At 45.4% G+C, this 12,669-nt stretch overlaps 1 protein-coding gene and 1 long non-coding RNA gene across 3 annotated transcripts in view; one reads left to right on the top strand and one right to left on the bottom strand.

Annotated features, from left to right (window-relative positions):
• The window catches only part of CACNG4 (calcium voltage-gated channel auxiliary subunit gamma 4), a 92,940-nt gene extending 82,392 nt beyond the window's left edge, over positions 1 to 10,548 (top strand). The window contains exons 3-4 of the mRNA XM_083727789.1: positions 2,811 to 2,951; positions 7,775 to 10,548. Of these exons, the coding sequence (XP_083583915.1) occupies positions 2,811 to 2,951; positions 7,775 to 8,316 (683 nt within the window). The 3' untranslated portion in view covers positions 8,317 to 10,548. The remainder of the gene's footprint in view (positions 1 to 2,810; positions 2,952 to 7,774) is intronic.
• Positions 1 to 12,669, bottom strand: part of LOC310839294 — a 191,678-nt gene that overhangs the window by 143,517 nt on the left and 35,492 nt on the right. The window lies entirely within an intron of this gene.

Below are 12,669 nucleotides of genomic sequence, written 5' to 3'. Positions count from 1 at the left end.
TCTGCCACCTTTTCCCGTATCATGAATCCTCACTGCAATTCATTCTCTCTCGCTTCCTCTCTCTCACAAATGCATTCTCATTCTCCCTCCCTCCCTCTTTCTTTGCCTTTCTTTGTCTCCTCTTTGGTCATCTCCAGTTCCTTTTGCTTTCAGTCTTTGAGCAGGTAAAGGATCCCATAACAGTCAAAAGTGATTATGGGCTGTGGCGCACATCTCGCTTTTCAGGCCGAGGGAGACGGCATTTGTCCGCTTCCGCAGACAGTTTTCTGGGGTCATGTGGCCAGCATGACTAAACTGCTTCTGGCACACAGAAGACCATGACAAGTGCCAGAGTGCACCAAAATGCCTCCAAACACACACACACACACACACACACACACACCATCCTCATGCTTCCATGCCCTCCAACATGCCTCAGATGAAAATAATAATAATAATAATAATAATAATAATAATAATAATAATAATAATAATAATAATTTTATTTATACCCCACCCTTCCCAGTTCAGAAAACTGGCCTTAAGGCGGCTAACAACAAATTTAAAACACTTAATTGATGCAACAAAAATAGCAAAAAATAACAGTATAAAACGTGAATAACAATAAATTCAGAATTCAAAAATCAATTTTGGGGGAAATCCATCCAATAAACATCAGATGATCACCAGGGCTAGCTGGCTAAATTATTCCTATTTGGGCCAGTGAGGAGACCAAGGAAGAATTAGCTGTGGGATCCCAGAGTGGGTAATCTTCATAAAAAGGGGAGGGGAAGGGAAGGAAGGGGAATAAAAGATCAGGCTAAGTTCAAATTGAAAGCCAGGCGGAATAGCTCTGTCTTACAGGCCCTGCAGTAGGAAGTTAAATCCTGCAGGGCCCTGGTCTCATGGGACAAAGCATTCCACCAGGTTGGAGCCATCACTGAGAAGGCCCTGGCCCTGGTGGAGGATAATCTGACTTCCTTAGGGCCCGGGACCTCTAAACTATGGTTATTCATAGACCTTAAGGTCCTCTGCGGGGCATACCAGGAGAGGCGGTCCCATAAATAAGCCACAGGGACATTTCTCACTCCCCTGCAACCGATCCCCCTCAACCTCCCATTCTTTGTGGTCCCATTCCCCCCGCTGCCACCACAGAGCAATTTCCTATCAAAAGAAGGGCGAGTGCAACCACCATTTCACCAACGGGACACAGCACACATGCCCTCCACTGTCCTGACAAATAGAAAGGGGAAATATTCAATGTGAATGCACAAAGCATATTTTTTTAAATCAAGACTCCTTATGCTCCACTCCTCCTTTCTTCCTGCCAAGGGCGATCCTGCCCCTCAGAGCCAGCGCGTCATGTGGGGCTGGGCCTCAGTGGCCTTTGCTGCTGTTCGCCCGCTCTCTAGTAGCCAAGGGAGGAGACCAGCAGCAGTGGCCAAGGAGAGGCAATGGGGATCTTCCCTCGCAGCACCAGGTCATCCCTTTTCCCAAGCTCAGCAGAGGCAACACTGGCGGGGAAAATAGGGACATTGCGGGATCAAACCCGAAGCCAGGACGGCTTTCATAATTCCAGGGCTACCCCTGGAAAATCAGGGCATTTGTTCTGTTCACTGAGGCAGAAAGGATCTGGCCTTAAAAATAAAACGCCGAAATAAGAGACTGGATAGAATTACCGTAATTTTTACTCTATAAGACTCACTTTTTCCCTCCTAAAAAGTAAGGGGGAATGTGTGTGCGTCTTATGGAGCGAATGCAGGCTGCACAGCTATCCCAGAAGCCAGAACAGCAAGGGCGATTGCTGCTTTCACTGCGCAGCGATCCCTCTTGCTATTCTGGCTTCTGAGATTCAGAATATTTTTTTTCTTGTTTTCCTCCTCCAAAAACTAGGTGCATCTTGTGGTCTGGTGCGTCTTATAGAGCGAAAAATACGGTAAATGGTAGAGAACAAAACGAATCTGTGTAAGTATGGACCTAGCAACAACTGAGGAACAGATGATCCCAGTTACAGGTTCAGAAAGGAATTGGAGCAGCGTGAGGCACACACAAAAGTTGCACATGCACCAAATGCTCTTTTTTGCATCTTCAAGCCCAAGGTGTTCTGGCTTTGTTACTTTTGCGGAGGAGATGAATAGAGAGGGTGCAGGGAGATTCCAGGACAGCTGTCATATAGTCAGCGAGCTTGATTATCTACATCCACATGTATCAAGTGGCAGCTCACAGTCAGTAGCCCTGCTCATACATTTTTCATGCCTCTTCCCTGCATTAATTTGTGGGTTATTCTTTATAACCTCTCTAGCTGGTAGCTTGCCAGAATATGTTTCCACACAAGGCGGCTTTGGAAAGCTGATTATGGTAATGACCCCAAATTTTCCGGCAGAAATGGCAGAGCGCATTAGAAAAACTAAACGGGAGGCGCATTTGCCCTAGTGGAGACTCCATTTGTTACCCTGGTCGTTCCCCTCAAAAGACTGTGTTTATCCAAAAACTGTATCGGACTTTTAAACTTCTGTTGATGCGTCTTCCGTGAATCCTTTCAACATCATTTCTAACGCTTCTTTTGCAGATTTGCCATTTTCAGCTCATTTTAAGGTAGTCTGTGTTTCAAGGTGTGTTTAATACATTGTCTTTGGTTGCCTTGGCAATACGTTTTAAAGGGTGGGGTATAAATCTTAATTATAAATAAATGGTCCACAGGGATAGCTGTTAACATTTCCAATTGCCACAAAAGCGCTTATTCTTCTTCCTTCTTTTTCCCCCGTAAGGAAACAACAAAGTTGATAAATCATCTCTTGTGCTTTTTCATTTCTCTCCTCCCCGGGTCTCAGGTATTGTCCGGGCCTCTAGCGTGTTTCCGATTCTAAGCACAGTATTACTGTTGCTGGGAGGGCTCTGCATCGGAGCTGGGAGGATTTATAGCAGCAAAAACAACATTATCCTCAGCGCTGGGATTCTTTTTGTTGCAGCAGGTAGGTCATCATTTATTCATTTTATTGATGAATCGCTTCCCACGAAACGCCTCAAAGCGAGTTAACAATAGAAGAAAGCACGATTTCTGTAGGCCAATGAAGATTAAAAGCTAGGAACAGAAATCTCCACTTAAAAGGCTTGTTGGAGGAGGAAGGTATTCAATACACTTCGAGAAAAGGCAATAAAGATGGTGCCTGTCTGATAAGTAATAGGGGGGGGAGGTCCCAAAGGGCAGGTGCCGCCACACTAAAAATCCTCTCCCTGTAGCAAAGGCTACCTGAGGAGATTGTATCTTCAGACAGCCCTTTGCTGCATCAGTTGGGTGATCATCCCTCAGTGATCAGCTGGGTTTGTAGGAAGTGAGGGGATCTGTTGTGTATGTGTATCCTGATCTCAAGCTGCATAAGGCTTTATTCAGCCCAGGAGCTAACTGGCACTAATAATAATAATAATAATAATAATAATAATAATAATAATAAGTAGTAGTAGTAGTAGTAGTAGTTTTATTATTTATACCCCGCCCATCTGGCTGGGATGTCCCAACCACTCTGAGCAGCTTCCAGCACATACAAAAACATAATAAAACTTTACACATTAAAAAGCTTCTCTATACAGGGCTGCCTTCAGGTGTCATCTAAGGGTTGTCTAGTTACTCATCTCCTTGACATTTGCTGGGAGGGCGTTCCACAGAGAGGGCGCCACAGCCGAGAAGGTCCTCTGCTTGGTTCCCTGTAACCTCATTTCTTGCAGTGCAGTGCTCCTTCAGGTATACAGGACCAAAACTGTTTAGGGCTTTAAAGGTCAGCACCAACCCTTTGAATTGTGCTTGGAAATGTACTGGAAGCCAATGTAGGTCTTTCAGGACTGGTGTGATATGATCCCAGACTGGCAGTCACATTCTGGATTAGTTGTAGGTTCCGAGTCACCTTCAAAGGTACCCCCATGTAGAGAGCTTTGCAGTAGTCCAAGCAGAAGATAGCCAGGGCATGTACAACTCTGGCAAGACAGTGCACAGGTAGAGGCATACCCGATGGAGCTGGTAGACAGCCACCCTGGATACAGAATTAACCTGTGTCTTCATGGACAGCTGTGAGTCCAAAATGACCCCCAGGCTGTGCATCTGGTCCTTCAGGGGCACAATTACAAGTCTCTCTGCAGTGGCATTGCATGGTGGTGATATTCTGGCCCACTAACTGCATTCCCGCACAGAGTGCATTGCTGTAGTCCAACCAGAACATGGACCAAGGAGGACCTAAAATACATATTTTGTCTTCCTTTTAATCAAAGGTGTTGGAGAAGAGAATGCAGCAGAGAAGACCAATAACAAGTGTCTTGCAATTACTTACCTTTTTTCCCCCTTCCCTATTTCTTATTATTATGATGTGAGTCCCCAAGAGAATGGAGCATTCAGTGCAAGTCTCAATCTCTTTTGTCTTAACAAGCAGACCACCGCAGCTCCTCATTAGGCGAGAGCTCAGAGATTAGAACATCTCCCGCTCGTGCTAAAAGTGACCCTAAATATCAGGGTGCTTATTATTCTAGGAACACATCACTAGATTTTTTCAGAGCACAGGACTTTTAACATACACCGCGTGGGTGTACGAGCTTCGTCTCCAGTTGCCGGGGGCTTGAGAAATCTCCCTGGATAATTACGTAACAGCAGTGACTGACACACATAAAAGAGAGGATGTTATTCCTCACTGTCCCCAACAAGGTGCTTGTGCATCTGGGCTTGGCTGTCTCCTCCGTGATTTGCCGTGTGACACACTTTCCAAACGCAGCAGATGGGTCACTGTTTATCAGACGATCTGACTGTGCCCGTTTCATGGATTTTCTTCACACTGTAGTATGGGCAGGGAGGGGTTGGGCGCTGCTTTCTGCATTTATATTTACTATGGAAAGGCAGCACGTGTCTTTGCAAAGTTTCTACAGCGAAACATCCTCTCGGGGCCAAATTTCTATCCATCCTTCCCCAGGCCATACTCTGACAGATGGAGCGAGTAACGAGAATGCAGCACTTGCAATATTTGCAGAGAAAGAAAGCAGTCGAGAGTTTCTCCTATGCAAAAGCATCACCTTATTTTCGAGAAGAACTTTAAACATCTGCTGTGGCAGATTCAAGATACAGGGTTCATTTGGGCAGCTCAATAGCCCACAAGCCTGATAACACCAAGATTGCAAGTTCGATTCCCATACAGGGCCACCTGCTTATTCTTGCAATGTAGGGGGCTGGACTAGATGGCCCTTGTGGTCGCTTCCAACTCTACAATTCTATGATTCCAAGCCGCACATTATCCTCCACCAACTTCTACACATCCTGCAGGCTCCTGCCCAGTCAAATCAGGTGGGCAGTGGCTGGAGTTGCTGGACTACAACTCCCATCATTCCTAGCTAACAGAACCACAGGGGTGATGAGAGTTGTAGTCCAACAACAGCTGGGGACCCAAGTTTGAGAAACACTGCCTTATAGCTTGGTCAGGCTACCTTTGAAGTTGACTCGGAAACTACAACTAATCCAGCTAGACTGGTGACTGGGAGCGGCTGCTGAGACCACATAACACCAGTCTTGAAAGACCTACATTGGCTCCCAGTACGTTTCCGAGCACAATTCAAAGTGTTGGTGCTGACCTTTAAAGCCCTAAATGGCCTTGGTCCAGTATACCTGAAGGAGTGTCTCCACCCCTATCGTTCTACCCGGACACTGAGGTCCAGCACCGAGGGCCTTCTGGCGGTTCCCTCACTGCGAGAAGCCAAGTTACAGGCAACCAGGCAGAGGGCCTTCTCGGTAGTGGCGCCCGCCCTGTGGAACACCCTCCCATTAGATGTAAAAGGAAAAAACAACTACCAGACTTTTAGAAGACATCTGAAGGCAGCCCTATTTAGGGAAGCTTTTAATATCTGAAAGACTATCGTATTTTAATATTTTGTTGGAAGCTGCCCAGAGTGGCTGGGGAAACCCAGCCAGATGGGTGGGGTATAAATAATAAATTATCATCATCATCAAGTGCAGGGTATCAGTCAAGATCTTCTTACGAAGTAGGCAGCAGGTCCTGGGAGTTGTGGGGGGAGCAGAAGTGGCAGCTCCCCAGCCTAGCCATTCCCCTCCATTGTGGAACAGGTGTGTATGTGTCGTATTCAGCCTGAGGCATAAAGCCAACTCTTAGGAGCTGATGGCAAATGATTAGGCAGGGCAAGGTTTACCTGGCTCCCCCATATTTTGTTCAGGGTGCTGTCCCATTGCCAGTGATACAGTGAGGCTGAACGGTCAGCCTGATTGTCTTCTGTATGTGGAATTGGTGTGGGGGCAACCCAGTCTACCAAAACTCAGGGTTGTCTACACTGACATGCTGTAGCTCTCCAGGGTTTTTTCAAGCAAGGAGTCTTTTCCAGTGCTACCTGTAGATTATTATTATGATTATTATTATTATTATTATTAATACCCCACCCATCTGGCTGGGTTTCCCCAGCCACTCTGGGCGGCTTCCACAAAGACGAAAAATACACCAAGATGTCACACATTAAAAACTTCCCTGAACAGGGCTGCCTTAAGATGTCTTCTGAATGTCAGGTAGTTGTTTATCTCTTTGATATCTGATGGAAGGGCGTTCCACAGGGCGGGTGCCACTACCGAGAAGGCCCTCTGCCTGGTTCCCTGTAGCTTTGCTTCTCGCAATGAGGGAACCGCTAGAAGGCCCTTGGCGCTGGACCTCAGCGTCCGGGCCGAATGATTGGGGTGCAGACGCTCCTTCAGGTATACTGGGCTGAGGCCGTTTAGGGCTTTAAGGGCTGTTTAGGGACTGGGACGTTTCGCATGCAAAGCAGGTGCTCTACCGCTGAGCTGCAGCTCTTCCCCCTGGCCTACACCTTTGCCTCGGGAACCAAAACAAACCCAGCCAAAGATCCACGAAAGACAGAGGCTCTCAGCCAACGTTCTGGGATCCTCGCTGCTCTGAGGGACTGTGGTGAAAAGCAAAGAGCGAAGAAGAAGAGGAAGAGACATAAAGGCCCTTTGCTGGATGTTGGAAGCATCTGGGTCACCAACTTAAGAGAAACAGCCCAGTAGGGGAATGTGGGAAGGTTCGCTTGCAAGATGAAATCCTTTCAGTGAGCAGACAATGGATGGTTGGAGTAGATATCAGCAGTGCAAGAATCAGCAGTGAAAAGACATGTGGAGTTCTCTGGAGGATGTCTTGCAATGTGCTTGGGAGAAGGTGTAGGCTCGCTGAGTGAAAAGCTGTGTTTTACTGCCTTTATGTTTTGATTACTGTATTTTTCCATGTATAACACGCCTCCGTGTATAAGACGACTCCCAGAGTTGTTGGGCTTTTTGGGAGGGGAATTGCCGACAATTGCTCACCTCACAGAAGCAACCAATCGTCTGCCCAATCGCCACAGTAGCAGCTACCAATCACCCGCCCAATCACTGATGACAATCTCCTGCTCGCAGATGCCACAAATCACCCATCCCCCCTCTGTGTATAAGACAACCCCCAATTTTTAACATTTTTAATAATAATAAAAATCGTCTTATACACGGGAAAATATGGTAATTTTAGTATGTATTCTGTGCCTTGATTGTTTTTAATATGTATTTTGTGCTTTGTATGCTGTAACCTTGTGCTGTGAACTGGGTATATGGTTCACAAAATAATAATAATAATAGTAGTAGTAGTAGTAGTAGTGCAACAGATTGATGGTCCTATATTGCTTCACTCTGGTTAAATTGTATCCTTACCAACCCAAGGGCTTGTGATGAGGATAATTTCATTATGGAGGTATTCCCTCGAGCTGGCTAATTTCCTCTTTCTTTCTCCCTCTCCAGGATTAAGTAACATAATAGGAATCATTGTCTACATATCCAGCAATGCAGGTGATCCTAGTGACAAGCGGGATGAGGACAAAAAGAACCAATACAATTACGGCTGGTCTTTTTATTTCGGAGCCTTGTCTTTCATTGTGGCAGAAACAGTTGGTGTCCTAGCTGTGAACATCTATATTGAAAAGAACAAAGAGCTAAGGTTTAAGACCAAGAGGGAGTTCCTTAAGACCACTTCTTCTTCTTCCCCTTATGCCAGGATGCCAAGCTATAGGTACAGGAGAAGGCGGTCCAGATCTAGCTCTCGATCTACAGAGCCTTCTCCATCCAGGGATGTTTCGCCCGTTGGCCTGAAAATGGCAGGTTCCATTCCCATGAACGAAATCTCCATGTACACGCTCTCCAGGGAGCCCTTGAAGATCACCACAGCCGCAAGCTACAACATGGAGCAAGATGCGGGTTTTCTTCAAGTTCACAATTTCCTTCAAAAGGAATACAACGAAGGACTTCATATCAACATGGTCAACAGGAGAACAACGCCTGTTTGAAGAGGGGACTGTTTGCTTTTCTTTAAAACTACAACGTGAAGCAAAATCCAGATCTTTTTATACGTGAAAAGCGTGTATTTTTTAAACAAAAGCTCTTGCATACCTCAAGAGAAAAATCATACGGAGAGGTTGAAGAGATTCTGAAATGACCTGAAGATACAGAACTATACATTTCTAGCTGATTTTTATAATAAGCTCTTTCGAAAAAACAAAATTTGTTTAAAGTTCTCAGTGTCACCAAAAGGGAAGAAAAAAAAATTAAAATCAGCAGCTTCTTTCCCTGCACTTTTGTAGTATGTGTAGTGTAACTTGTGAAACGGAAAACATTTTAGCTATTGTAAGGTTCTGAATTTTTCAGTGTGGGCTCCCGCACCCCCAATAATGCTGTCTCTTAGTATAAACCCAGAACAATCACAAACGCTGCCTAGTGCTCTTGTTTCCTTTAAGCTGACAAAAGAGGGAAGGTTTTTTTCCCCTCTCTCCTAGGAAAAAAAAAAAAGGCAGGGTACCTGAAACCAGCATGAGCTGTGAAACTGTAGCATATCATTTTTGCTCTGGACGGATTCAAACATTGCAGAACTCTTGACAGGGAACCAAATACCACAAAAGTCATTTTGAATCACAGTTCTGCTATTGAGCCGGGGGGGGGGGGGATAAGTCCAGGTTCTTAATTAAGCTGTTTCTCTCCATATCAAATCCCTGTGGAGAGTGAGTGGCTGAAGTAAGATTTGCCTGAAATTGGCCTGGTAATGTGAACTTTATTTCCCTTACTTCTCCCCCTGCCCACCAGACTGTTAAAACACCCTTTTGGATTTTGTACAACTTTTTGGCCTATTCACACTTGAGGAAATATTATTTTTTAGATGAGGAAGCTCTTTTTAAAATTATTAATCGTAATAATACTGTGCATCGCCCACCCCATCCGTTAATGTGCACGTAGTTGAAACCAATGGCTACCTAAACCCAGCTTCACAAACAAGCAGGCATAGGAGAATCAAACTAGAATCTCATACAGTCAAGGGAAGAAGAAAAAAAAACTGCCTTTACTTAATCAGATATTGAGCCTATCCAGTCCTTTCTAGGGTCTTCTAGATTCCTCCAGCTCAGCTTCTAAAATTCCCAGCTGTTAACATATTGAATCATGTAACAAGGCATCTAGCATCATTGAGCTGTAGCCCTACTTCAGTCATCAGTGAAGTGCTTAGAGACCGCAATCAGAAAACCCCCTCGGAAATTACATCAGTGGCTTAAGCAGTTAACACAGACTAGTACCGCTGCAGGTTTACTGAGGGAAAGTAGAATCTTCCCCATTCAGTTACTGGGCTCCCATGCAAGGCCTTTCAAGATCACTCTCGAATCCTTTTGTGCTGAGTTCTGTCTCCACTTTGTAGTAATATAAGCTGACTCGGAATGAGGCAGTTTTAGAAACATTCACAGAGCTATGCTTGTTTTTTCTATATTGAGCTACTTTGACAGCTCAGAGATGCCTTTTTTAAAAATAAAAAAATGAAACAAACTATGACTGAAATGAATGTCAGGGTGGCGGTGCAGCTGAAGAGCATAAAAATGCCCCACCAAATCAGGCCAAGGTCTGTTGACTTTAGAGTTCTGTTTATCACAGGCTGGCAATGCCAAAACTAAGGCACGGTGAAGCTATCCCAGGTGGCTAGTCCTCAGCCCTTAATAAATCAGAGAGGTTTCTTGCCTCTGACCATGGAGATTCCATCTAGATATCATGGCTGTAAGTCATTGATAAGACTGATCTGCCGTGAATTTATCTAATCCTTTAAAAACGAAAGCCATCTAAACGAGTTGCTGACACCACATTTTCTGGAAAAGGATTCCCTGTGTCAGTTTTCCTGTCTGTCAAGAAGTTCTCTCTCTTGTCTGTCCTTATCTATTTTCATGTTTAAAACAAAAAGGAAAAAAAAAGACTCTTTGCAGGAGGGGAGAAGTAGGTTTCATGATTTGTTAAAAATGCTAGAGATCTGTTTGTATACATGTCTATGCTTTCAAATGATAAATTATTACTTTCTTTGGAAGGCTTCTCTAAAAAATTAAATAAGGCTTATGATAAGGGTAGACGAGTACGTACAGAAGCAATTTGTGTCACTCGTGTGTCATACTTAAGTGCTTACTATTTTATACCTCTTCTAGTCATTGTATTTTCAAGTGCGAGTTCCCTGAACTTCCCCACCCCCATTGTGTTAATAAACTAACAAGTAGAATTTAGTCCTCATTTGTATTTGCTGTAATTACAATATCCATGTTTATAGATATTATTTCCTTTCCAAGCAAGAGACTGACGTAGGCTTGTCTTTCTAAAGTTTTTCTGCATTGAAATGAAAACTGACAGTGTGAAATTCAATGGATTTTTTTTAAAAAAAAAAGAAAGAAAAGAAAGAAATATACAAAACATATTCTGCCAGTGGGAGTGTTTCTGTTAACGTTTTAGTAGAGTCTGCAAAATCACACACACATATATTTATATCTGTCCCCTTTCTTTTTCTCTATTGTCTAGTGAAAATCTTGCCCGGGTACTCCAGAATTCATTTGTTGACCACTGTGTGTCTAACACGAGCAGTTATTTGTCTATGCTGTTGTTATTATTTATTGTATTTTTGAACTGCCCTTCCTCAAACAGAGACTAGAGTGATGTGCCGCACAAGAGAAACAACAAAATTAACATCAGTGATTAAAACAGATGCAAAACTAAAATACTCATAGAGTAAGACACAGGGTAAAGGTAAAGGTAAAGAGACCGCTGACCATTAGGTCCAGTCATGGCCGACTCTGGGGTTGCGGCGCTCATCTCGCTTTATTGGCCGAGGGAGCCGGCGTACAGCTTCCGGGTCATATGGTCAGCATGACTAAGCCACTTCTGGCGAACCAGAGCAGCACACGGAAACGCCATTTTCTTTCCTGCTGGAGCGGTACCTATTTATCTACTTGCACTCTGACGTGCTTTCAAACTGCTAGGTTGGCAGGAGCAGGGACCAAGCAATGGGACCTCACCCTGTCGCGGGGATTCGAACCGCCGACATTCTGATCGGCAAGTCCTAGGCTCTGTGGTTTAACCCACAGCGCCACCCGCGTCCCATGTCCATTAATATACAGTGGTGCCCCGCAAGACGAATGCCTCGCAAGACGAAAAACCCGCAAGACGAAAGGGTTTTTCAGTTTTTGTGTCGCTTCGCTAGACGATTTTCCCTATGGGCTTGCTTCGCAAGAAGGAAGCCCATAGGGAAATCTCCGGGGACCTCTTTTAAATGCTGGCGGTGGGGAGCAAAGCCTTTCCCCCCCCCCTCCGGCCTTCAGAAGAGGTCCAGGAAGGCCGGCGGGCGCCGAAAGGCTTTGCTCCCCACCGCCTGGACCTCTTCTGAAGGCCGGCGGGGGGCGAAAGTCTTTGCTCCCCCCCGCCTGCCTTCAAAAGCCATCCGGGAGAGCGGAGAATCGCAGCACGTTTCTCCGCTCTCCCGGGAAGGCAGACAGGGGGTAGCAAAGACTTTCGCCCCCCGCCGGCCTTCAGAAGAGGTCCCTCTTCTGAAGGCCGGCGGGGGGCGAAAGTCTTTGCTCCCCCCCGCCTGCCTTCCCGGAGGCATTAAAATCGCCCCGGGACAGCGGAGAAGTCCTCCGCTGTCCCGGTGCAATTTTAAAATGCTGGCGGGCGGCAGCGCTGCCGCCCGCCAGCATTTTAAGATTGCCCGGGACAGCGGAGAAGTCTCCGCTGTCCCGGGAAGGCAGGCGGGGTGGAAGCAAAGACTTTCGCCCCCCGCCGGCCTTCAGAAGAGGTCGGGGGACAGACTGTCCCCGGACCTGGTCTGAAGGCGGTTTCCATAGGAACGCATTGATTGATTTTCAATGCATTCCTATGGGAAACCGTGCTTCGCAAGACGAAAAACTCGCAAGACGAAAAGACTTGCGGAACGAATTAATTTCATCTTGCGAGGTACCACTGTATGTGAGTAAAACTTAGCTGAACATCACCAACACTTTACAATGGTGTTCAGGGCAAATATTACCATACTAGACTGAAATGACATGGGTGAATAGAAACGTCTTTAGCTGACAACAACAAATTGCACAACCTTCTTAAATTCAAAAGATTTCAATCCTAAATATCGCTCAAGATGTCATGAGATGCAACACACCCAAAACAGTCATTACCTGATTTACTTTTACTAGGAGGTCGTTCAAATGATCAGAGAAATGTGGTTTTTTTCCCCCAAATGGAGAAATTCTCAAAAATCCCCAAAGTTTGAACCAATGCCAACATTTCTGGTTAAATGCTATGGTGTTGGAATTCTGGGAAACACAAAAGATTTGGCAGGTGCGTGCTTCCCTTTGGGGAGA

This window comes from Podarcis gaigeae (genome assembly GCF_964106915.1).
Source record: "Podarcis gaigeae genome assembly, chromosome: 2".
Lineage (NCBI taxonomy): Eukaryota > Metazoa > Chordata > Lepidosauria > Squamata > Lacertidae > Podarcis > Podarcis gaigeae.
This window is presented reverse-complemented; position numbering and strand designations above follow the sequence as displayed.